Below are 25,326 nucleotides of genomic sequence, written 5' to 3'. Positions count from 1 at the left end.
GACAGTAGTTTTGATATCCTATCTGACAGTGATTTTGATATCTTATCTGACAGTTGTTTTGATATCTTATCTGACAGTTGTTTTGATATCCTATCTGACAGTAGTTTTGATATCCTATCTGACAGTAGTTTTGATATCCTATCTGACAGTAGTTTTGATATCCTATCTGACAGTAGGTGTGATATCCTTTCTGACAGTAGTTGTGATATCCTATCTGACAGTTGTTTTGATATCCTATCTGACAGTGATTTTGATGTCCTATTTGACAGTGGTTGTGATATCTTATCTGACAGTAGTTTTGATATCCTATCTGACAGTAGTTGTGATATCCTATCTGACAGTAGTTTTGATATCTTATCTGACAGTTGTTTTGCTATCCTATCTGACAGTAGTTTTGATATCCTATCTGACAGTTGTTGTGATATCATATCTGACAGTAGTTTTGATATCCCATCTGACAGTACTTTTGATATATTATCTGACAGTTGTTTTGATATCTTATCTGACAGTTGTTTTGATATCTTATCTGACATAGTTTTGATATCCTATCTGACAGTAGTTTGATTTCTTATCTGACAGCTGTTTTGATGTCCTATCTGACAGTAGTTGTGATATCCTATCTGACAAAAGTTTTGATATCCTATCTGACAAAAGTTTTGATATCCTATCTGACAAAAGTTTTGATATCATATCTGACAGTTGTTTTGATATCTTATCTGACAGTAGTTGTGATGTCCCATCTGACAGTAGTTTTATATCCTATCTGACAGTTGTTGTGATATCCTATCTGACAGTTGTTTTGATATCCTATCTGACAGTAGTTTTGATATCCTATCTGACAGTAGTTGTGATATCCTATCTGACAAAACTTTTGATATCCTATCTGACAGTAGTTTTGATATCTTATCTGACAGTAGTTGTGATATCCTATCTGACAGTAGTTTGATATCCTATCTGACAGTAGTTTTGATATCTTATCTGACAGTTGTTTTGATATCCTATCCGACAGTAGTTGTGATATCCTATCTGACAGTAGTTGTGATATATCCTATCTGACAGTAGTTGTGATATCCTATCTGACAGAAGTTTTGATATCCTATCTGACAGTTGTTGTGATATCCTATCTGACAGTTGTTGTGATATACTATCTGACAGTAGTTTTGATATCCCATCTGACATTAGTTTTGATATCCTATCTGACAGTAGTTTGATATCCTATTTGACAGTAGTTTGATATCCTATCTGACCGTTGTTTTGATATCTTATCTGACAGTTGTTTTGATATCCTATCTGACAGTTCTTTTGATATCCCATCTGACATAGTTTTGATATTCTATTTGACAGCAGTTTTGATATCCTTTCTGACAGTTGTTGTGATGTCCTATCTCACAGTAGTTTTGATATCCTATCTGACAGTTGTTGTGATATCCCATCTGACAGTGATTTTGATATCTTATCTGACAGTAGTTTTGATATCCCATCTGACAGTGATTTTGATATCTTATCTGACAATAGTTTTGATATCTTAACTGACATAGTTTTGATATCCTATCTGACGGTAGTTTTGATATCTTATCTGACAGTTGTTTTGATATCTTATCTGACAGTTGTTTTGATATCCTATCTGTCAGTTGTTTTGATATCCTATCTGACAGTTGTTGTGATATCCTATCTGACAGTGATTTTGATATCTTATCTGACAGTAGTTTTGATATCTTATCTGACAGTTGTTTTGATATCCTATCTGTCAGTTGTTTTGATATCCTATCTGACAGTTGTTGTGATATCCTATCTGACAGTGATTTTGATATCCTTTCTGACAGTAGTTGTGATATCCTATCTGACAGTTGTTTTGATATCTTATCTGACAGTGATTTTGATGTCCTATTTGACAGTGGTTGTGATATCCCATCTGACAGTAGTTTTGATATCCTATCTGACAGTAGTTGTGATATCCTATCTGACAGTAGTTTTGATATCTTATCTGACAGTTGTTTTGATATCCTATCTGACAGTAGTTTTGATATCCTATCTGACAGTTGTTGTGATATCATATCTGACAGTAGTTTTGATATCCCATCTGACAGTAGTTTTGATATATTATCTGACAGTTGTTTTGATATCTTATCTGACAGTTGTTTTGATATCTTATCTGACATAGTTTTGATATCCTATCTGACATTAGTTTGATTTCTTATCTGACAGCTGTTTTGATGTCCTATCTGACAGTAGTTGTGATATCCTATCTGACAAAAGTTTTGATATCCTATCTGACAAAAGTTTTGATATCCTATCTGACAAAAGTTTTGATATCATATCTGACAGTTGTTGTGATATCCTATCTGACAGTTGTTTTGATATCCTATCTGACAGTAGTTTTGATATCCTATCTGACAGTAGTTGTGATATCCTATCTGACAAAACTTTTGATATCCTATCTGACAGTAGTTTTGATATCTTATCTGACAGTAGTTGTGATATCCTATCTGACAGTAGTTTGATATCCTATCTGACAGTAGTTTTGATATCTTATCTGACAGTTGTTTTGATATCCTATCTGACAGTAGTTGTGATATCCTATCTGACAGTAGTTGTGATATATCCTATCTGACAGTAGTTGTGATATCCTATCTGACAGAAGTTTTGATATCCTATCTGACAGTTGTTGTGATATCCTATCTGACAGTTGTTGTGATATACTATCTGACAGTAGTTTTGATATCCCATCTGACATTAGTTTTGATATCCTATCTGACAGTAGTTTGATATCCTATTTGACAGCAGTTTGATATCCTATCTGACCGTTGTTTTGATATCTTATCTGACAGTTGTTTTGATATCCTATCTGACAGTTCTTTTGATATCCCATCTGACATAGTTTTGATATTCTATTTGACAGCAGTTTTGATATCCTTTCTGACAGTTGTTGTGATGTCCTATCTCACAGTAGTTTTGATATCCTATCTGACAGTTGTTGTGATATCCCATCTGACAGTGATTTTGATATCTTATCTGACAGTAGTTTTGATATCCCATCTGACAGTGATTTTGATATCTTATCTGACAATAGTTTTGATATCTTAACTGACATAGTTTTGATATCCTATCTGACGGTAGTTTTGATATCTTATCTGACAGTTGTTTTGATATCTTATCTGACAGTTGTTTTGATATACTATCTGTCAGTTGTTTTGATATCCTATCTGACAGTTGTTGTGATATCCTATCTGACAGTGATTTTGATATCTTATCTGACAGTAGTTTTGATATCTTATCTGACAGTTGTTTTGATATCCTATCTGTCAGTTGTTTTGATATCCTATCTGACAGTTGTTGTGATATCCTATCTGACAGTGATTTTGATATCTTATCTGACAGTAGTTTTGATATCTTAACTGACAGTAGTTGTGATGTCCCATCTGACAGTAGTTTTGATATCCTATCTGACAGTAGTTTTGATATCCTATCTGACAGTAGTTTGATATCCTATTTGACAGTAGTTTGATATCCTATCTGACAGTTGTTTTGATATCCTATCTGACAGTTGTTTTGATATCCTATCTCACAGTAGTTTTGATATCCCATCTGACAGTAGTTTTGATATCTTATCTGACAGTTCTTTTGATATCCCATCTGACATAGTTTTGATATTCTATTTGACAGCAGTTTTGATATCCTATCTGACAGTAGTTTTGATATCCTATCTGACAGTAGTTTGATATCCTATCTGACAGTTGTTTTGATATCTTATCTGACATAGTTTTGATATCCTAACCTACAGTAGTCTTGCCCCTTGATAATCAGTCGTTTCTGCTTTTTAATAAGACTCATCTCCGTTGATTGTGTAAGTTTTCTCACATTTTATTCGATAAAGCAATAATCTTTCATCGCATTTACGGATAGCCCCATATTGTTTTCTAAGTATGTAGCTCATATTTTAATTAACTATTACATGGTAATTCATTTGCTGATAGCCTATTTACACTTTTTGTTAATCTCCACAAATTGTGGAGGAGGCGTGTATAAAGAAAGCATGTAAAGCATATCACTCCGCACGACGGTAACTTATGATGTAGTTATATGTCTCCTTTATTTTGGTGTGATGATACAATTTACGTTTTTGTATTCAGACATTTTTTATCTGCCAGAATTATCTAGCCACCATCAAATCAAAACTGAAAAAAATTGTTTGTATGTTGTCATCATAGACTACAAAAAAGTGTGCTAATGAATGTAACATTGTTTAAAGCATGGCCTAAATGAGCTAATAAATGTAACATTGTTTAAAGCATGGCCTAAATGTGCTAATGAATGTAACATTGTCTAAAGCAAGGCCTAAATGTGCTAATGAAAGTAATATTGTTTAAATCTTGGACTAAATGTGCTAATAAATGTAACATTGTTTAAATAATGGCCTAAGTGTGCTAATACATGTAACATTGTTTAAATCATGGAAATCGATCTTTAAAACATGTACTGACTGCCAGTTTGATTGGACTGTTAGCCTAACAAACCTGAGCGGACTGTGTGTAGAGAAGCCGGCACGAGCGGGTCGTCCGTCACATCATCAACTGATATTTAGGAAGACTGCCAGCATCACTGGAGTATTGTCGGACTTAGGATGGGGTACGGGTGGCACTGTGAACGTTTGTCCTGTTCCAGGGGAGTCTTTGTTTTGTTGATGATGCTCATGAACGGAGGTTCAAAGGCAACAAGGTAGGTCACCGTTACTTAAGACTCACAAGTAAAGAATTAGACTTGGTAATACCAATACTGATATTGTCCGTATATCAAACCTATGTAACTACTGAGGCGTTTACCAGTTATATTATTTTATGTTGACTACGGGTAACATGTTCAAATGTTGACCTTTGGCAAAACATCCCATCAGTCATATTTATTAGGTTCAACACTTTGAGCGTATACGTGGTTAGCAAACAGAGTAAATAAATTCAAAACAAATGATAGTTTAAGTTATGATTTATTTTCTGAATTGCAAACGACGATAGCTTTCTTAAGAAGCCCCAGACATTTATAAATATGTTCATTCTGTCACATGAAGTGAACACGTGTATTCTGTCTTCGCACATTTGCCTATAAACAAGAGTTGAAAGATAATTAAGGTAGCAGTATCTCTGTATCCAATATCTCTCATCCTACACATGTTGTGTGACTATGAAGATAATCTCTATATATCCTGTACATGTTGTGTGACTATGAAGATAATCTCTCTATATCCTGTACATGTTGTGTGACTCTGAGGATCATCTCTGTATCTCTGTGTATCTTGTACATGATGTGTCACTCTGAAGATCATATCTGTGTATCCTGTACATGTTGTGTGACTCTGAGGACCATCTCTGTATCTCTGTGTATCCTGTACATGTTGTGTGACTCTGTAGATCATCTCTGTGTATCCTGTACATGTTGTGTGACTCTGAAGATCATCTCTGTGTATCCTGTACATGTTGTGTGACTCTGAAGATCATCTCTGTGTATCCTGTACATGTTGTGTGACTCTGTAGATCATCTCTGTGTATCCTATACATGCTGTGTGACTCTGTAGATCATCTCTGTATCTCTGTGTATCCTGTACATGTTGTGTGATTCTGAAGATCATCTCTCTATATCCTGTACATGTTGTGTGACTATGAAGATCATCTCTGTGTCTCTGTGTATCCTGTACATGTTGTGTGACTCTGTAGATCATCTCTGTATCTCTGTGTATCCTGTACATGTTGTGTGACTCTGAAGGTCATCTCTGTGTATCCTGTACATGTTGTGTGACTCTGTAGATCATCTCTGTGTATCCTGTACATGTTGTGTGACTCTGAAGATCATCTCTGTGTATCCTGTACATGTTGTGTGACTATGAAGATCATTTCTTTATATTTACAGTATGTCTATATCTTATATCTCTTATCCTCAATATGTTATATGACTCTGAATATTATCGCTGTATATTTTCATTATTTCGTAAACATGTTGCATAGAAGCTGATAATCTCTAGTTGGTACACGATACTACATCTCTTGTGTTAACTGTTAGCTATTTAAACTCGTATTCTGGTCAAACATAACACCGAACTGTTTTTTTGTTATAAAGTCGGATGATGTTGTAACTTTAACACTTATTTAGATCACTTCTACTGCTCAATGTCGAGACTTTTACCTGACTAATTGGTTTGATAATTCAAATCTGTCTTGTTGCATTATTCCATTATTGATTCCGATGATTTTATTCTTATTTGATTTATCATCTGAAAACTTTACACTTCTCGAAGAGTTGCATTCTGAGAAATTGAATTACGAGAGGTGTTATACCAAAAACAATCGCTTGGTGCCTGTTTCGTTAATGGCCCATCGTTTGTTTATGTCCTCTGTCCTCATTCACTCTCAAAACTTTTTATCAATAGTTTTATTTGATTGCTTAATCCAAAACTCCTAAGTACACATAATCAGTCATCACCGAAATATCTTGATCAAATGCTTACATAAAGTCCATGTATACGTATACATCGTAGCTATTTTAACATACTCTCTACATTTCTAATTATGATACTTTTTTGTCATTCAGGTATGTCTGAATTTCGTAATTTGATATTTTATTTTTATCAACTGAACATAAAACCATTGTATACGAATTCGATATTGGAGATTTAAGATTATGTCTTAAGTAATTATGAGTATGTTCCCGGAATAAGTAACTAAGAGTCAGTTTTTTAAATACAATTCTTTGATAACAGTTATTTTACCCTGAATATATTGAAGAACTCAGTTTCTGTGTAGTTCAGGTTTACTATTTTCATACTAATTAAGTAATATGATTATCTTCCGTTTTACTTTTTCAGGGAAGAATTCATTCAAGCACTCCTTATTGACTATGACAGTAGAATCCAGCCAAATTTTGAAAATGGTGAGTACAGCTAACTGTATCTTTAATAAAGATAATAATTCTAACTTTATCTCTGTGCAATATGGTGTGGTGAGTACAGCTTCACTGTGTCGTCAATAGAGATAATAATTCTAACTTTATCTCTGTGCAATATGGTGTGGTGAGTACAGCTTCACTGTGTCGTCAATAGAGATGATAACCGTAACACTTTATCTCTGTTCAATATGGTGTGGTGAGTACAGCTACACTGTGTCGTTAATAGAGATGATAATTCTAACTTTATCTCTGTTCAATAAAGGAGAATAAGACCAGATATTTCAGCATGGTAACACCAGGCACATCAGCAAGCAACAAACACACCTGATTTCATATCAACCGTGGTCTTTTTCATATACTTCAATTGTTTCTCTCGAAATCCTTTGTTGCTTGCTTCTCTGTCGGTAATTTGTCACGGAATTTGAGATCAGGACAGGTACTTGAATTTCAAATCAAATGGGACAGGTAACTAGATAGGTAAGGGATCCCGGATGCAGGATACATACGGCTTAGTTGTAGACTGTCCTTGCTGGTTGCTTTTGAAATAAATATTTGGATAATCTTCTGATGTTGACGGGTAAGTCATATCTTTTAATCAGGTTTTAAGTGTATATCATATCGCAAGTTCTTATTTCGAGAAAATACATCATCAATATATCAATATCTAGGAAACATTGAAGGACTAAGCAAGGTATCTGTTTCCTTTTCTGATAAGCTCTGCATTACTGTGTGTAAACAGTTGCCCAAGATTTGGCACAGTATGTTATCTAGGATTAGAGATTCATCTTATCAATCTGTGAATGTAAATGTTATTAATAGAAAGTTCTGATTGGTTTTGAAAAGATATGACATCCACAAGATAATTTCAATTTAAAGAAAGTGTAGTGTGTTTCTTTTCTAGGTCTTTTATATTTATGTTCAATCAACCTAATAAAATACCTAGGCATCAGTGAAATAGAACAGTCCCCATACCCAGTTGGTGGCCATACCTTTGATGCTGTGTAACTCTCTAAGCTGTCTTTTACTTTGTGTTTCTACCCCACAATACCATTCCTCATAATGCTGTATGGAAATATTGTCCTGATCTATTCTGATCTTTGTTGAAACCAGTAGAACATGTCTTGGACTTACACGACATGGTTGTTTAGTGAGGAAAAGGGATGTTGTCATGAGAACGTTGTAAATGTGCTATTCTCCAGAGGTAATCACGCACGTTCTGGCAGACATCCCTGTTATATATGTCCCAACCTTTACCAAACAGTTGTTTGATATCCAATGTCAAGAAATTTCCATTTTCAATAAATATGTTTTGCTCTTCTCATAATTCATGTACCAAGGACAAGAGTCGATTAATGTAGGCGAGCGACAATGATTTAAAGCATCATTAGAGCTACTGTATCAAAGCACAGCGGTTCTAGGAAAGTTAAGGTCGTCTTATACAACGCTTGTGTATTCTGTTTTCCTGTGTCACCAAACACACCACTGTTTTAAGGGAGACTGCCATATATACCTCTTTATTTCCTTGGTTTCGTTTGTCACCACACAGTTTGTCTAAGGAAGGACGTTATATAACCTTTTATTCTGTTGATTTCATGTGTCTCCACACACTGCTGCTCAAGAGCAGGCCGTTATTCGCACCTCCTTATTCCTTTGGTTTCCTATATCACCACACATACGGCTGTTCAAAGGAAGAATGCCAAATACATCTCTTTATTTCCTTGGTATCCTTTGTCACCACACAAGGAAGGACGTTATATGCATCCTTTATTCTGTTGATTCCCTGTGTCTCCACACACACGGCTGTTCTTAGGAAGGTTGTTTTATACAACTTTTATTTCTTTGATTCCCTGTGTCTCCACACACACGGCTGTTCTTAGGAAGGTTGTTTTATACAACTTTTATTTCTTTGATTCCCTGTGTCTCCACACACACGGCTGTTCTTAGGAAGGTTGTTTTATACAACTTTTATTTCTTTGATTCCCTGTGTCTCCACACACACGGCTGTTCTTAGGAAGGTTGTTTTATACAACTTTTATTTCTTTGATTCCCTGTGTGTCTCCACACACACGGCTGTTCTTAGGAAGATTGTTTTATACAACTTTTATTTCGTTGATTCCCTGTCTCCACACACACGGCTGTTCTTAGGAAGGTTGTTTTATACAACTTTTATTTTTTTGATTCCCTGTGTCTCCATACACACGGCTGTTCTTAGGAAGGTTGTTTTATACAACTTTTATTTCTTTGATTCCCTGTCTCCACATTCACGGCTGTTCTTAGGAAGGTTGTTTTATACAACTTTTATTTCTTTAGTTTCCTGTTTCACCACACATACGGCTGTCACAATGAAGGTCGTTATATACACCTCTTTATTCCTTTTGTTTCCTGTTTCACCACATACAAGACTGTTCTACAAAAGGCCGTTATATACCTGTAGCACCTCTTTATTCCTTTGATTCCCTGTGTCTCCACACACACGGCTGTTTTATGAAAGGCTGTCATGTTCCTTCTTTATTACTTTGGTTGCCTATGTCGACAACACACAGCTGTTTGAAGACAGGTCGCCATATAAAAACCCTTTATTCCTTTGGTTTCCTGTGTCACCACACACACGGCTGTTCCGAGGGAAATCACAGCACATTCGCATGATCCATGAGATAATTGCTGCAAAGACTAGTTAATTAGTTTATGAGATTTGTAAGCTACATGCAAGTGTGGTGTACAAATGTAAGTATAAATTAGTATTATAATTAAAATACATATTCAGCACGTGTATGATGTACAAATGAATTTGGTGTCAGTTTGATAATGATGTATATATATGATGTAAAATTTAGTGTAAATACATATTCAGCATGTGTATGATGTACAAATGAAGTTAGTGTCAGTTTGATTATGATGTACACATTTAATGTAAATACATATTAAGCACGTGATTGGGGTACAAATGTAAAAACCTGTCAGTTTGTGTATGATGTAAAATGTAAATACGCGTCAGTTGATGTATTATGTAAAATGTAAATACGCGTCAGTTTGTGTATGATGTAAAATGTAAATACGCGTCAGTTTATATATTATGTAAAATGTAAATACGCGTCAGTTTGTGTATGATGTAAAATGTAAATACGCGTCAGTTGATGTATTATGTAAAATGTAAATACGCGTCAGTTTGTGTATGATGTAAAATGTAAATACGCGTCAGTTTGTGTATGATGTAAAATGTAAATACTCGTCAGTTGATGTATATGTAAAATGTAAATACGCGTCAGTTTGTGTATGATGTAAAATGTAAATACGCGTCAGTTGATGTATTATGTAAAATGTAAATACGCGTCTGTTTGTGTATGATGTAAAATGTCAATACGCGCCAGTTGATGTACGATGTACAAATGTAAAATACCTGTCTGTTAGTGTACGATGTACAAGTGTAAATACCTGTCAGTTTGTGTATTATGTACAAGTGTAAGAACATTGTAGTATGTGCGAGTATGATGTACGAATTTAAAAACATGTATTTATGTTTATGTGTAAAATGTCAAATGAAAGCACATATAACTGTGTGTATGATGTATTAATGTACAAACATATTAGTTTATGGGTGAAGTAAAAATAGTATAAACAAGAAAATGCAGCAAAGCTGCCGGAGAGATTCATTTAAAAAACCTTCAAAGACATGTATGTAAAGCCTGTAGTTGTTTTATGTATCACTAATGACTAATCTCATGAGATAGTTACCATTCACAATTTTAGTGTCCTACGTATACTCTAAGTGCATGTCCATCCAGTAATTACAGTTAATTTTCTTTTTTTGTTGAATCTGCAAAACAAAAAGTATTAAAATATGTAACGTTGCAAGCATATAAGTGTGTAATAGTTTAAAGATAAAAATATTAATTTCAAATGATACAAAAGTTCTTATTGGATTAATTATCCTTTTAAAATGACTAGTCAATAGTGAAATTAGTCAGTCATCAAATTATCTCTCTTTAGAAGTTCTAAACTGTGTATTAGATCTACCTTCATTTACTAAATATCAAGGATTCTTGCATGGCGCTGTGGTTCATGGAAAGCAATTCTCACAAGTAGATATAAATAATTCCTCCTTTCCTCACAAAATAATTTCATCAGCACAAACATTAAGCCATTGAATCAATCCATTTAATTAAAACTATTGAAAATATATTTCTACAATCATAAAACTTTCACTAGCTAAATTCATAACCATCCATCAAAACTATATATTTAAGAATGGACTAGTATAAAGGCAAATTTTCGATATTTATCAATATTACATATCCCTTAACAGCATATGCACAAATCCATTTTATAAGGCACTATCACTATCTGTATTCTGTATACATAAATCAAGTCCAAATAGCTACACCCACTAGCAAAAAATGTATTAGGTATAATTCACCATAACTCCAGTAGTAATATTCTGCAATGCACACATGAGAATTTTCAATGTAAAAAGAATTGCCAGAGTAATAATTGTGTCTAACAAAAAATAACAAAGAGTCCGGTTGAACATTTTTGTGTGCACTTCCTTGCTAGTTTTTATTTCAATAAATATTCGAGGGCCTAGTATTTTATTTCAAAATTACCGCAACTGAGCCTCCCGAACAGTGTATGTAAACATAAAAATGATTGGTCCAGTATCACTTCATTCAATAAACTTTATAGAAATAGTCTTCTATCTTACATGAAAAGTCCATGATATTATTATATAAAGATGTAAGTTGCATAAGAAGACAAAAATTAGCTGATATAAACACTTATAAACGAACGTACCTTTAAAATTGTTGCAAAACAAACTTTCTCCTCTCTACCGCAGAGCGTGTGCTTCCACTTGGCAACCATGACACTTTGTTGATTTCCGGCCTAATCTCGAACCAGCTGTCAGACAGATATTTCTACTAAAATACTACAGAAATTTAACGACGCGTTAACTTTTATTATAAAATATCTATTGTATGAGAATTCTCTCGATTTAAGCACTTGAAATCAGTTTATTCTTTTTTTATTCATAAAACCCGCGATATCTTGAAAACTGCGATTTCCGGTTTACAGTTACTTCCGTCTCTCTCTTGGCAAAGACCGGTCTCCGAGCACGCTTCGCGCGCTGAGACTTTAAAAAAAATTCATATATATGAATATGTTTATCAGGTACGAATGTAAATACATGTAAATATGTTTATTATTTACAAATGTGAATATATGTAAGCGTGGTTATTATGTACGAAGGTAAATATATGTAAGTGATATTTTATTCGAATGTAAAAATTTAAAAACATGTAAGTACGTGTATGATGTACAAATGTAAGCGCAGGTACAATATCATAACGGAACAGTGAATTGAAATTATTAATTAATTAATAAAAATTTTAACCTTGTCAACTTGTTACGGTTATATCAAGTTTAAGAATGAAAATTCTACTGTTGGGCTAGTTATTGTATAGGAATACAACTAAATATCATTAATGTAGACATAACAGCAAGAACTGCCTCAATGTTGTTTAATTATCAAGCTTGATTATACTCAAGGAATAAACCTGTGGTAACATAGCGCATCTAGATTTCAATATATTTCCGTATGGGGCATGCAGACAGATCTAGGGAATATTAAATAGCCATTGCATTTACTTGTTCTATAAGATTCCTGTCGGAAGCGTTTGAAAAGAGAAACAGACACTTTGTCAGTTATTACAATTAAGATACTCCGCCACTCCGGCTCTTTGACGAATAGATGCGTGATGTTTTAGGACGGCACAGAGCGTGATCACAGATTTCAGGCAAGAGTAATTATAGCGTGTAGTTGTTGAGAAGTTGATTACATTCAATTTAAATAATTTCAGGTACTGATCAATACTAGCAAAAAATGGTTTATACTTCAAGACTTAAACGGTTTAATTTAGCAGCTAAATATTAGGTAAGGGAAACTAAATACCTTTTTATCAGTGGTAATGCATGTACACAGACAGTATTTCTATTTTTCTATGTTATCTTGGTAGTGATTGGACAGTCTCTCTATTTCCCTATGTTATCTTGGTAGTGATTGGACAGTCTCTCTATTTCCCTATGTTATCTTGGTAGTGATTGGACAGTCTCTCTATTTCCCTATGTTATCTTGGTAGTGATTGGACAGTCTCTCTATTTCTCTACGTTATATTGGTAGTGATTGGGCAGTCTCTCTATTTCTCTACGTTATATTGGTAGTGATTGGGCAGTCTATTTCTCCATGTTATCTTGGTTGTAATTTAACAGTCTCTCTTTTTTTTTCTCCAAATTATATTGGTAGTGATTTGAGAGTTTTTCTTTTCTTCAATGTGATCTTGGTAGTAATTGAACAGTCTCTCTTTTCTCCAGCTTTGACGATTGCAATCTCTCTCTCTCTCTCTCTCTCTCTCTCTCTCTCTCTCTCTCTCTCTCTCTCTCTCATTTGTTGTCCTCGTTTTTTCTAATTATGTTCGATAGTCTGTGTTGTGGTCCCTTAATCCCAAAAGTACTGTTAATTGCTTCCTTTCGACAGTAATCAATATAATTTGACTGTCGTCACACATGGGTCCGGGAGAAAATGGAAAATAATTCCGTTTTGAAGAATGAGTTCGCCATGTTATTGACGAGTGACCCCGGTTACGTTGTAGATATGACACTAAGATATATCATCTGCTATTTAACTACCAAGCGGTTTTTACCCAATAGTCAATTAGCCTAGCGTGTGTACTGGTCATCCATCCCAGGTCTCTATCTAGACTGAGGTCATTCGTCCAAACACTCTCACACTGATTTCAGAATTCAGGCTCCGCTATACGTCGTAACTATAAACTTCCGTGTTCGGTGTAGTTGTTTTCAGTCCCTTGGTAATACAATCCGTGCTCTGTGGGCACGACACAGTTCAAACTTCAAAAGTTCATGTAATGTAGTACAGTTAATGAGTAGGGACATAAAACATTGAAAATAAAGGACTTATACCCAAAGCTATTCCCGAAATAAACATAAAGGTTGTATGAGATGTTACTGTTATACACCAGTGATTCTGTGTAGCGTCAGAGGGACGGACGGATGAATGGACGTGCTTAATCTTACTTGCATCATTTTTTTTTATTATTATTTTTTTTTTGTAATTCAATTGGATAATATTATACCCTATCTATAAATAAAATTTATTTATGTTCTAATTCACCAGTTCAAACGAACATAAATTATTTATCAAATAAAACTCAACACACTGTGTTCAGAATACCGCTTACTGCAGCTGACGCTATCACGGCCCCCTCACCTGAGGTTACGTGGTCGGCGTTTTAGCCGACTGAGTTATCACGGCCCCCTCACCTGAGGTTACGTGGTCGGCGCTTTTGCCGACTAAGCTATCACGGCCCCCTCACCTAAGGTTACGTGGCCGGCGTTTTAGCCGACTGAGCTATCACGGTCCACTCACCTGAGGTTACGTGGTCGGCGTTTTAGCCGACTGAGCTATCACGGCCCCCTCACCTAAGGTTACGTGGCCGGCGTTTTAGCCGACTGAGCTATCACGGTCCCCTCACCTGAGGTTACGTGGTCGGCGCTTTAGCCGACTGAGCTTTCACGGCCCCAACACCTGAGGTTACGTGGTCGGCGCTTTTGCCGACTAAGCTATCACGGCCCCCTCACCTGAGGTTACATGGCCGGCGCCTTTGCCGACTTAGCTATCACGGCCCCCTCACCTGAGGTTACATGGCCGGCGCCTTTGCCGACTGAGCTATCACGGCCCCCACACCTGAGGTTACGTGGTCGGCGTTTTAGCCGACTGAGCTATCACGGTCCCCACACCTGAGGTTACGTGGCCGGCGCTATAGCCGACTGAGCTATCACGGCCCCCTCACCTGAGGTTACGTGGTCGGCGTTTTAGGCAACTGAGCTATCACGGCCCCCTCACCTGAGGTTACGTGGCCGGCGCTATAGCCGACTGAGCTATCACGACCCCCTCACCTGAGGTTACGTGGTCGGCGTTTTAGCCGACTGAGCTATCACGGCCCTCTCACCTGAGGTTACGTGGCCGGCGCTATAGCCGACTGAGCTATCACGGTCCCCACACCTGAGGTTACGTGGCCGGCGCTATAGCCGACTAAGCTATCACGGTCCCCACACCTGAGGTTACGTGGCAGGCGCTATAGCCGACTAAGCTATCACGGCCCCCACACCTGAGGTTACGTGGCCGGCGCTATAGCCGACTAAGCTATCACGGCCCCCCTCACCTGAGGTTACATGGCCGGCGCTATAGCCGACTAAGCTATCACGGCCCCCACACCTGAGGTTACATGGCCGGCGCTATAGCCGACTAAGCTATCACGGCCCCCACACCTGAGGTTACATGGCCGGCGCTATAGCCGACTAAGCTATCACGGCCCCCTCACCTGAGGTTACATGGCCGGCGCCTTTGCCGACTAAGCTATCACGGCCCCCACACCTGAGGTTACATGGCCGGCGCCTTTGCCGACTAAGCTATCACGGCCCCCACACCTGAGGTTACATGGCCGGCGCCTTTGCCGACTAAGCTATCACGGCCCCCTCACCTGAGGTTACATGGCCGGCGCCTTTGCCGACTAAGCTATCACGGCCCCCTCACCTGAGGTTACATGGCCGGCGCCTTTGCCGACTAAGCTATTACGGCCCCCTCACCTGAGGTTACGTGGCCGGCGCCTTTGCCGACTAAGCTATTACGGCCCCCTCACCTGAGGTTACGTGGCCGGCGCCTTTGCCGACTAAGCTATCACGGCCCCCTCACCTGAGGTTACGTGGCCGGCGCCTTTGCCGACTGAGCTATCACGGCCCCCTCACCTGAGGTTACGTGGTCGGCGCCTTTGCCGACTAAGCTATTACGGCCCCCTCACCTGAGGTTACGTGGCCGGCGCCTTTGCCGACTAAGCTATCACGGCCCCCTCACCTGAGGTTACATGGCCGGCGCCTTTGCCGACTGAGCTATCACGGCCCCCTCACCTGAGGTTACGTGGTCGGCGCTATAGCCGACTAAGCTATCACGGCCCCCTCACCTAAGGTTACATGGCCGGCGCCTTTGCCGACTAAGCTATTACGGCCCCCTCACCTGAGGTTACGTGGCCGGCGCCTTTGCCGACTAAGCTATCACGGCCCCCTCACCTGAGGTTACGTGGCCGGCGCTATAGCCGACTAAGCTATCACGGCCTCGCTATAAAGTCATCTTCATTGACCCTCTTAATGTCAGAGATGTTAACTTAGTAACATCACTCCACACAATATACATTCTTCTTCTTCAAATTGTTTTTCCGATATACGTTGCATGTACCAACATTATCTGTGAAAGTGTTCTCTCTAAGTTAAATAAAACATACCGTTTCTATGTTATAAAGTTCTATCATAATGACCTAAAATCTATAAAAGAATGATAAAAAAAAAATCACAAACATTTGCCTGTCAGCATCAAACTTCACTGTTTTTTGACTTACACAACGGCAAAAATCCATTATTGTTCAGTTCGATTTTTGTTGACGAAAATTAATCACATTATAACTAATTCCCAGACGAATCCTTCATGGCGAGTCGGTTAGATACCTCTCCATAGATACACTTCCAGTCGGGTTATGGAACACCAAAATTAAACAATGGAGTCGTGTTTTAACTTTGAAGAACGTTCTAATGATTTGAAAGATCTTTATTTAAAGACTTTCATAGTGATATGATTCATAATGAAAGAAACGAGATCGACTCAACACAGACTCCATTGGGCCATCAGTGTATCAAGTGACGAGATCGACTCAGTACAGACCTCTTGCTGTCAAGTCAACCATCCTTCCACATTGTTTTAAGGTAATTCCCAATAGCCTCAACTAGTAAGGTGACCTATACTAACTCACTAAAACTTCTTCACATAAAGTCGTTCCATCCGAAACATTCCTTTAAGGGCATCATTAAATCGCAGATAATTCGTTTCCATAGAATCTGTACTCGAGAGTCGGACTTTAACAATGCCGTAAACATCTTATTCAGGGCTCTCAGAAACCGAAACTATTCATATAGATTTCTACGTAAAATCAAAGGGGAAACTTTAAAAGAAATAGCCCCTAAAAATGGTTATATAGCGGAAGCCTGTAACAGTAAACGTTGTGAAACATGCCCCTTTCTCCAAGTCACCGTCTGCTTCTATAGTTCAAAAACAACAGAAGTATTTAACATGAAACAAGACCTAAACTGTAACTCTAAAAACGTAATTTATCTTATCACTTGTAGGAAATGTGATTCGCAATACGTAGGGCAAACGTCTTTGTCGTTAAGAGATAGATTCACAAGACACCGTTTTGATATAAGACACGAAAAAGATAAACCAGTTGCGAGACACTTTAACCAAAACGGACATAGTTTAGAGCACGTAAACATAACACCGATAGAACAGGTACCAGATTCTAGTTTTCTAAATGAGAGAGAAGGTTTTTGGATTGATAAACTCCAGACTTTAACCCCACATGGCATAAACGAACAATCTGTTCCAAACCAGATCCTACCTTTTGTAATAACGTATAACACAACAGCCACAGTAGTAGGGAGAAAGGTAAGAGAACATTACAATAAACTACAGTCAGAATTTCCTGAAATCTATAAAAACAGACTAGTTACAGCGTACCGCAAAAACAAAAACCTACAAGATCTATTAGTTCGCAGCAGACTTAAGACTAACATGTAAACTCTTCGGCCAGTGCACAGGGATTAAACCCTAATCCCGAACCATAACCTTAAACCTAACCCTAACCCAACCCTAACCCTAATCCTAACCCAACCCAAAACCCTAACCCTAATCCAACCCTGATCCTAACCCAACCCTAACCCTAACACAACCCTAACCTTAACCCTAACCCAAAACCCTAACCATAACCCTATTCCAAAGCCCTAACCCTAATCCAACTCTAATCCTAACCCAACCCTAACCATAACCCTAACCCTAACACAACCCAAAACCCTAACACAACCCTAACCCTAACCCTAGCCCTAACCCAAAACCCTAACCCAAAACCCTAACCCTAACCCTAACACTAAAGAACATTAATTACGTGTAGACCCTACATAGCGCCATATCGAGAGTGAAGGACGCATTCTTATTTCTATTGGCAGTAAATGAAATAAATGGTTTAACAGCTTTTCCGATTATTTTTAATTGCCTTCCGGAATGATTAGGATTTATCTGCGTTTTGCATTAAAAATATCAATTCGGAATCTATCTTTACGTTTAATCACAAAATGTCAAATGTCGGGGAGAAAAATTAGAAAAAATCGTCATTAATCACCTCGTCAAAAGAGCGAATTGAGAGCTGGTTTCGCAAAATAGAGATTTATATTGGATAGAGAGGACTTACTCTACCACGTTAATCAAACGAAGGACAAAAGGAATTCCTACATCAATGTCCAAACTGTTTGCCACATCGCAGTCTTGCATTGATCATTTTACTGCATCAAAGACATCGAGTCTGAAGTTTTGAAGATTTGTAGTTGTCTGAGAGGGTAACTGATGACAGTGAAGCTGTAGTTGTCCCTAATCAATCATGATATATTTATATTGTGTCTGGTCAAGGTCTTTCCAATGCCGAATTTAATTTAAATGTTCTGTATGAAATGCTTCCTTCATTTTGGACATGTCATTCTCCATGTGAGAGATATTAGTCATGCTGTGAAAGCCAGCCCTTTAACGAAATACAGAAACACATCTCCGTTTCCTTGTAGATGAGTTTTCCTCCTCCTAGCAGACATCAATCACGTTATGACTAGCCCGTTAGACTATTTAAAACCCCGAAATAACACAAAAGTGAATTTCTCTTGACAATTCAATGTTTTTCGTGAAGAAGAGCATGTGTAATTACCTAGCCGAATTTAGTTTGCATCTGTTATTTGGCTGTGTGGGCTACAATCATGTCTGTTAGAAGGTTCTGATTGTCGTAATTGCCACATTGAAGGATAATAAAGAGTCTCGTGACTAAAAGGCCAGCATTATACGAAAATTTATCACTTCTTTGAAGGACAGATTTAATAGTAAGTCAGGATAACAACATTCGTCATAGGTTTACTGACAGTTCCCTGTACTCACTCATCTTCATACACCTGGTGTGATATGGTGACAGTCCTCTACTCACTCATCTTCATACACCTGGTGTGATCTGGTGACAGTCCCCTGTACTCACTCATCTTTATACACCTGGTGTGATTTCAATTTCAATTTCAATTATTTTATTCCGTATGCAAATAGCATATAGGATCACAATATACATACACATGACAACAATTTACATTTGCGCAAGACGGCGGAGAACACAGCCAATGTAACACCAAGTATTATACATTTCAATAAAGCATGTGTTAATATATATATATTTTTTTTTTTTTTTGCCATCACAAAAAGTGTATATCATACAATTACAATATTACAATTGCAATTTTAAACTACACGAATTTTTAAGACATAAAAAGACAATCACATACTTGAAATTATATTCCTAGACATATTTTCTCTAGGAGGTTATGATAAAGAAAAAACTATTGTGCAATTACTAATTAATTTACTATTAATCAAACATATAAATACTTATTAACTAAGTAACAGTGACTTCCTTTTGGCCGTCGCCTGAATTAAATATTTTCCAAAATTTCTTAAAGTTTTTACATTGGTACTACAGAACAATTCAGTCATTTTGAAAACAGATGGACGGCGATAAAAATATGGTTTTAAATACTTCACCCTTAAATCCAAATACTTTGGACATAACAAAATAAAATGGACTTCATCCTCAACTTCATGATTATCACACAAAGTACAAAGCCTTTGGTGTCTAGGGATACCACTGTACCTACCAATTTCAATATTAAACGAATGAGCATTTAATCTGTATTTGGATATTATTCGTTTTATTTTGAAAGTTAATGGTTTACTGAGATAGTTCTGTATGATAAACGTATCAACGATGTGTTTATATATGGTGCACTTAGAAGAGCTTTCTAAACTAGCTCTCGTTTCTTGGATAAAAATATCTTGTAACCGTTGTTTATACAATAACAAAAATATGTTTTTATTTGGTACGTTCTGTGCATACCATACATCGCCAAAACCAAGTGAACATAAGTCATTAAATGATATGGTGACAGTCCCCTGTACTCACTCATCTTTATACACCTGGTGTGATCTGGTGACAGTCCCCTGTACTCACTCATCTTTATACACCTGGTGTGATCTGGTGACAGTCCTCTACTCACTCATCTTTATACACCTGGTGTGATCTGGTGACAGTCCTCTACTCACTCATCTTTATACACCTGGTGTGATCTGGTGACAGTCCCCTCTACTCACTCATCTTCATACACCTGGTGTGATCTGGTGACAGTCCCCTGTACTCACTCATCTTTATACACCTGGTGTGATCTGGTGACAGTCCCCTCTACTCACTCATCTTTATACACCTGGTGTGATCTGGTGACAGTCCTCTACTCACTCATCTTCATACACCTGGTGTGATCTGGTGACAATCCTCTACTCACTCATCTTCATACACCTGGTGTGATCTGGTGACAGTCCTCTACTCACTCATCTTCATACACCTGGTGTGATCTGGTGACAGTCCTCTACTCACTCATCTTCATACACCTGGTGTGATCTGGTGACAGTCCTCTACTCACTCATCTTTATACACCTGGTGTGATCTGGTGACAGTCCTCTACTCACTCCTCTTCATACACCTGGTGTGATCTGGTGACAGTCCTCTACTCACTCACCTTTATACACCTGGTGTGATCTGGTGACAGTCCTCTACTCACTCATCTTCATACACCTGGTGTGATCTGGTGACAGTCCTCTACTCACTCATCTTCATACACCTGGTGTGATCTGGTGACAGTCCTCTACTCACTCATCTTTATACACCTGGTGTGATATGGTGACAGTCCCCTCTACTCACTCATCTTCATACACCTGGTGTGATCTGGTGACAGTCCCCTACTCACTCATCTTTATACACCTGGTGTGATCTGGTGACAGTCCCCTACTCACTCATCTTTATACACCTGGTGTGATCTGGTGACAATCCCCTACTCACTCATCTTTATACACCTGGTGTGATCTGGTGACAGTCCTCTACTCACTCATCTTCATACACCTGGTGTGATCTGGTGACAATCCTCTACTCACTCACCTTTATACACCTGGTGTGATATGGTGACAGTCCCCTACTCACTCATCTTTATACACCTGGTGTGATCTGGTGACAGTCCCCTCTACTCACTCACCTTTATACACCTGGTGTGATCTGGTGACAGTCCTCTACTCACTCATCTTCATACACCTGGTGTGATCTGGTGACAGTCCCCTGTACTCACTCACCTTTATACACCTGGTGTGATCTGGTGACAGTCCTCTACTCACTCATCTTCATACACCTGGTGTGATCTGGTGACAGTCCTCTACTCACTCATCTTTATACACCTGGTGTGATCTGGTGACAGTCCTCTACTCACTCCTCTTCATACACCTGGTGTGATCTGGTGACAGTCCTCTACTCACTCATCTTTATACACCTGGTGTGATCTGGTGACAGTCCTCTACTCACTCATCTTGATACACCTGGTGTGATCTGGTGACAGTCCCCTCTACTCACTCATCTTTATACACCTGGTGTGATCTGGTGACAGTCCTCTACTCACTCATCTTCATACACCTGGTGTGATCTGGTGACCGTCCTCTACTCACTCATCTTCATACACCTGGTGTGATCTGGTGACAGTCCTCTACTCACTCATCTTCATACACCTGGTGTGATCTGGTGACAGTCCTCTACTCACTCATCTTCATACACCTGGTGTGATCTGGTGACAATCCTCTACTCACTCATCTTCATACACCTGGTGTGATCTGGTGACAGTCCCCTCTACTCACTCATCTTTATACACCTGGTGTGATATGGTGACAGTCCCCTCTACTCACTCATCTTCATACACCTGGTGTGATCTGGTGACAATCCTCTACTCACTCATCTTCATACACCTGGTGTGATCTGGTGACAGTCCCCTCTACTCACTCATCTTTATACACCTGGTGTGATCTGGTGACAGTCCCCTACTCACTCATCTTTATACACCTGGTGTGATCTGGTGACAGTCCCCTCTACTCACTCATCTTTATACACCTGGTGTGATATGGTGACAGTCCCCTACTCACTCATCTTTATACACCTGGTGTGATCTGGTGACAGTCCCCTACTCACTCATCTTTATACACCTGGTGTGATCTGGTGACAGTCCTCTACTCACTCATCTTCATACACCTGGTGTGATCTGGTGACAGTCCCCTCTACTCACTCATCTTTATACACCTGGTGTGATCTGGTGACAGTCCTCTACTCACTCATCTTCATACACCTGGTGTGATCTGGTGACAGTCCTCTACTCACTCATCTTCATACACCTGGTGTGATCTGGTGACAGTCCCCTGTACTCACTCATCTTTATACACCTGGTGTGATCTGGTGACAGTCCTCTACTCACTCATCTTTATACACCTGGTGTGATCTGGTGACAGTCCTCTACTCACTCATCTTCATACACCTTGTGTGATCTGGTGACAGTCCCCTGTACTCACTCATCTTTATACACCTGGTGTGATCTGGTGACAGTCCTCTACTCACTCATCTTCATACACCTGGTGTGATCTGGTGACAGTCCTCTACTCACTCATCTTTATACACCTGGTGTGATCTGGTGACAGTCCTCTACTCACTCATCTTCATACACCTGGTGTGATCTGGTGACAGTCCCCTGTACTCACTCATCTTTATACACCTGGTGTGATCTGGTGACAGTCCCCTCTACTCACTCATCTTCATACACCTGGTGTGATCTGGTGACAGTCCTCTACTCACTCATCTTCATACACCTGGTGTGATCTGGTGACAGTCCCCTCTACTCACTCATCTTCATACACCTGGTGTGATCTGGTGACAGTCCTCTACTCACTCATCTTTATACACCTGGTGTGATCTGGTGACAGTCCTCTACTCACTCATCTTCATACACCTGGTGTGATCTGGTGACAGTCCCCTCTACTCACTCATCTTCATACACCTGGTGTGATCTGGTGACAGTCCTCTACTCACTCATCTTTATACACCTGGTGTGATCTGGTGACAGTCCTCTACTCACTCATCTTCATACACCTGGTGTGATCTGGTGACAGTCCCCTCTACTCACTCCTCTTCATACACCTGGTGTGATCTGGTGACAGTCCTCTACTCACTCATCTTCATACACCTGGTGTGATCTGGTGACAGTCCCCTCTACTCACTCACCTTTATACACCTGGTGTGATCTGGTGACAGTCCTCTACTCACTCATCTTCATACACCTGGTGTGATCTGGTGACAGTCCCCTGTACTCACTCATCTTTATACACCTGGTGTGATCTGGTGACAGTCCCCTCTACTCACTCATCTTCATACACCTGGTGTGATCTGGTGACAGTCCTCTACTCACTCATCTTCATACACCTGGTGTGATCTGGTGACAGTCCCCTCTACTCACTCATCTTCATACACCTGGTGTGATCTGGTGACAGTCCTCTACTCACTCATCTTTATACACCTGGTGTGATCTGGTGACAGTCCTCTACTCACTCATCTTCATACACCTGGTGTGATCTGGTGACAGTCCCCTCTACTCACTCATCTTCATACACCTGGTGTGATCTGGTGACAGTCCCCTCTACTCACTCACCTTTATACACCTGGTGTGATCTGGTGACAGTCCTCTTCTCACTCATCTTCATACACCTGGTGTGATCTGGTGACAGTCCCCTCTACTCACTCATCTTCATACACCTGGTGTGATCTGGTGACAGTCCCCTCTACTCACTCACCTTTATACACCTGGTGTGATCTGGTGACAGTCCTCTTCTCACTCATCTTCATACACCTGGTGTGATATGGTGACAGTCCTCTACTCACTCACCTTTATACACCTGGTGTGATCTGGTGACAGTCCTCTACTCACTCATCTTCATACACCTGGTGTGATCTGGTGACAGTCCTCTACTCACTCATCTTTATACACCTGGTGTGATCTGGTGACAGTCCTCTACTCACTCCTCTTCATACACCTGGTGTGATCTGGTGACAGTCCCCTACTCACTCATCTTTATACACCTGGTGTGATCTGGTGACAGTCCTCTACTCACTCATCTTCATACACCTGGTGTGATATGGTGACAGTCCTCTACTCACTCCTCTTTATACACCTGGTGTGATCTGGTGACAGTCCTCTACTCACTCATCTTTATACACCTGGTGTGATCTGGTGACAGTCCTCTACTCACTCCTCTTGATACACCTGGTGTGATCTGGTGACAGTCCCCTACTCACTCACCTTTATACACCTGGTGTGATCTGGTGACAGTCCTCTACTCACTCACCTTTATACACCTGGTGTGATCTGGTGACAGTCCTCTACTCACTCATCTTTATACACCTGGTGTGATCTGGTGACAGTCCTCTACTCACTCCTCTTCATACACCTGGTGTGATCTGGTGACAGTCCCCTACTCACTCATCTTTATACACCTGGTGTGATCTGGTGACAGTCCTCTACTCACTCCTCTTTATACACCTGGTGTGATCTGGTGACAGTCCCCTACTCACTCATCTTTATACACCTGGTGTGATCTGGTGACAGTCCCCTACTCACTCATCTTCATACACCTGGTGTGATATGGTGACAGTCCTCTACTCACTCATCTTCATACACCTGGTGTGATCTGGTGACAGTCCTCTACTCACTCATCTTTATACACCTGGTGTGATCTGGTGACAGTCCCCTGTACTCACTCATCTTCATACACCTGGTGTGATCTGGTGACAGTCCCCTGTACTCACTCCTCTTTATACACCTGGTGTGATCTGGTGACAGTCCTCTACTCACTCATCTTCATACACCTGGTGTGATATGGTGACAGTCCTCTACTCACTCATCTTCATACACCTGGTGTGATCTGGTGACAGTCCCCTGTACTCACTCCTCTTTATACACCTGGTGTGATCTGGTGACAGTCCTCTACTCACTCATCTTCATACACCTGGTGTGATATGGTGACAGTCCTCTACTCACTCATCTTCATACACCTGGTGTGATCTGGTGACAGTCCCCTGTACTCACTCATCTTTATACACCTGGTGTGATCTGGTGACAGTCCTCTACTCACTCATCTTTATACACCTGGTGTGATCTGGTGACAGTCCTCTACTCACTCATCTTCATACACCTGGTGTGATCTGGTGACAGCCCCCTCTACTCACTCATCTTTATACATCTGGTGTGATCTGGTGACAGTCCTCTACTCACTCATCTTTATACACCTGGTGTGATCTGGTG

At 39.3% G+C, this 25,326-nt stretch overlaps 1 protein-coding gene across 1 annotated transcript in view; it reads left to right on the top strand.

Annotated features, from left to right (window-relative positions):
* Positions 1 to 4,621: 4,621 nt before the first annotated feature.
* The window catches only part of LOC117335862 (glycine receptor subunit alpha-2-like), a 37,158-nt gene continuing 16,453 nt past the window's right edge, over positions 4,622 to 25,326 (top strand). Inside the window, exons 1-2 of the mRNA XM_033896113.1 lie at positions 4,622 to 4,716; positions 6,851 to 6,915. Coding sequence (XP_033752004.1) covers positions 4,622 to 4,716; positions 6,851 to 6,915 — 160 coding nt within the window. The remainder of the gene's footprint in view (positions 4,717 to 6,850; positions 6,916 to 25,326) is intronic.

Source organism: Pecten maximus, chromosome 10 (genome assembly GCF_902652985.1).
Source record: "Pecten maximus chromosome 10, xPecMax1.1, whole genome shotgun sequence".
NCBI classification, from domain to species: domain Eukaryota; kingdom Metazoa; phylum Mollusca; class Bivalvia; order Pectinida; family Pectinidae; genus Pecten; species Pecten maximus.
This window is presented reverse-complemented; position numbering and strand designations above follow the sequence as displayed.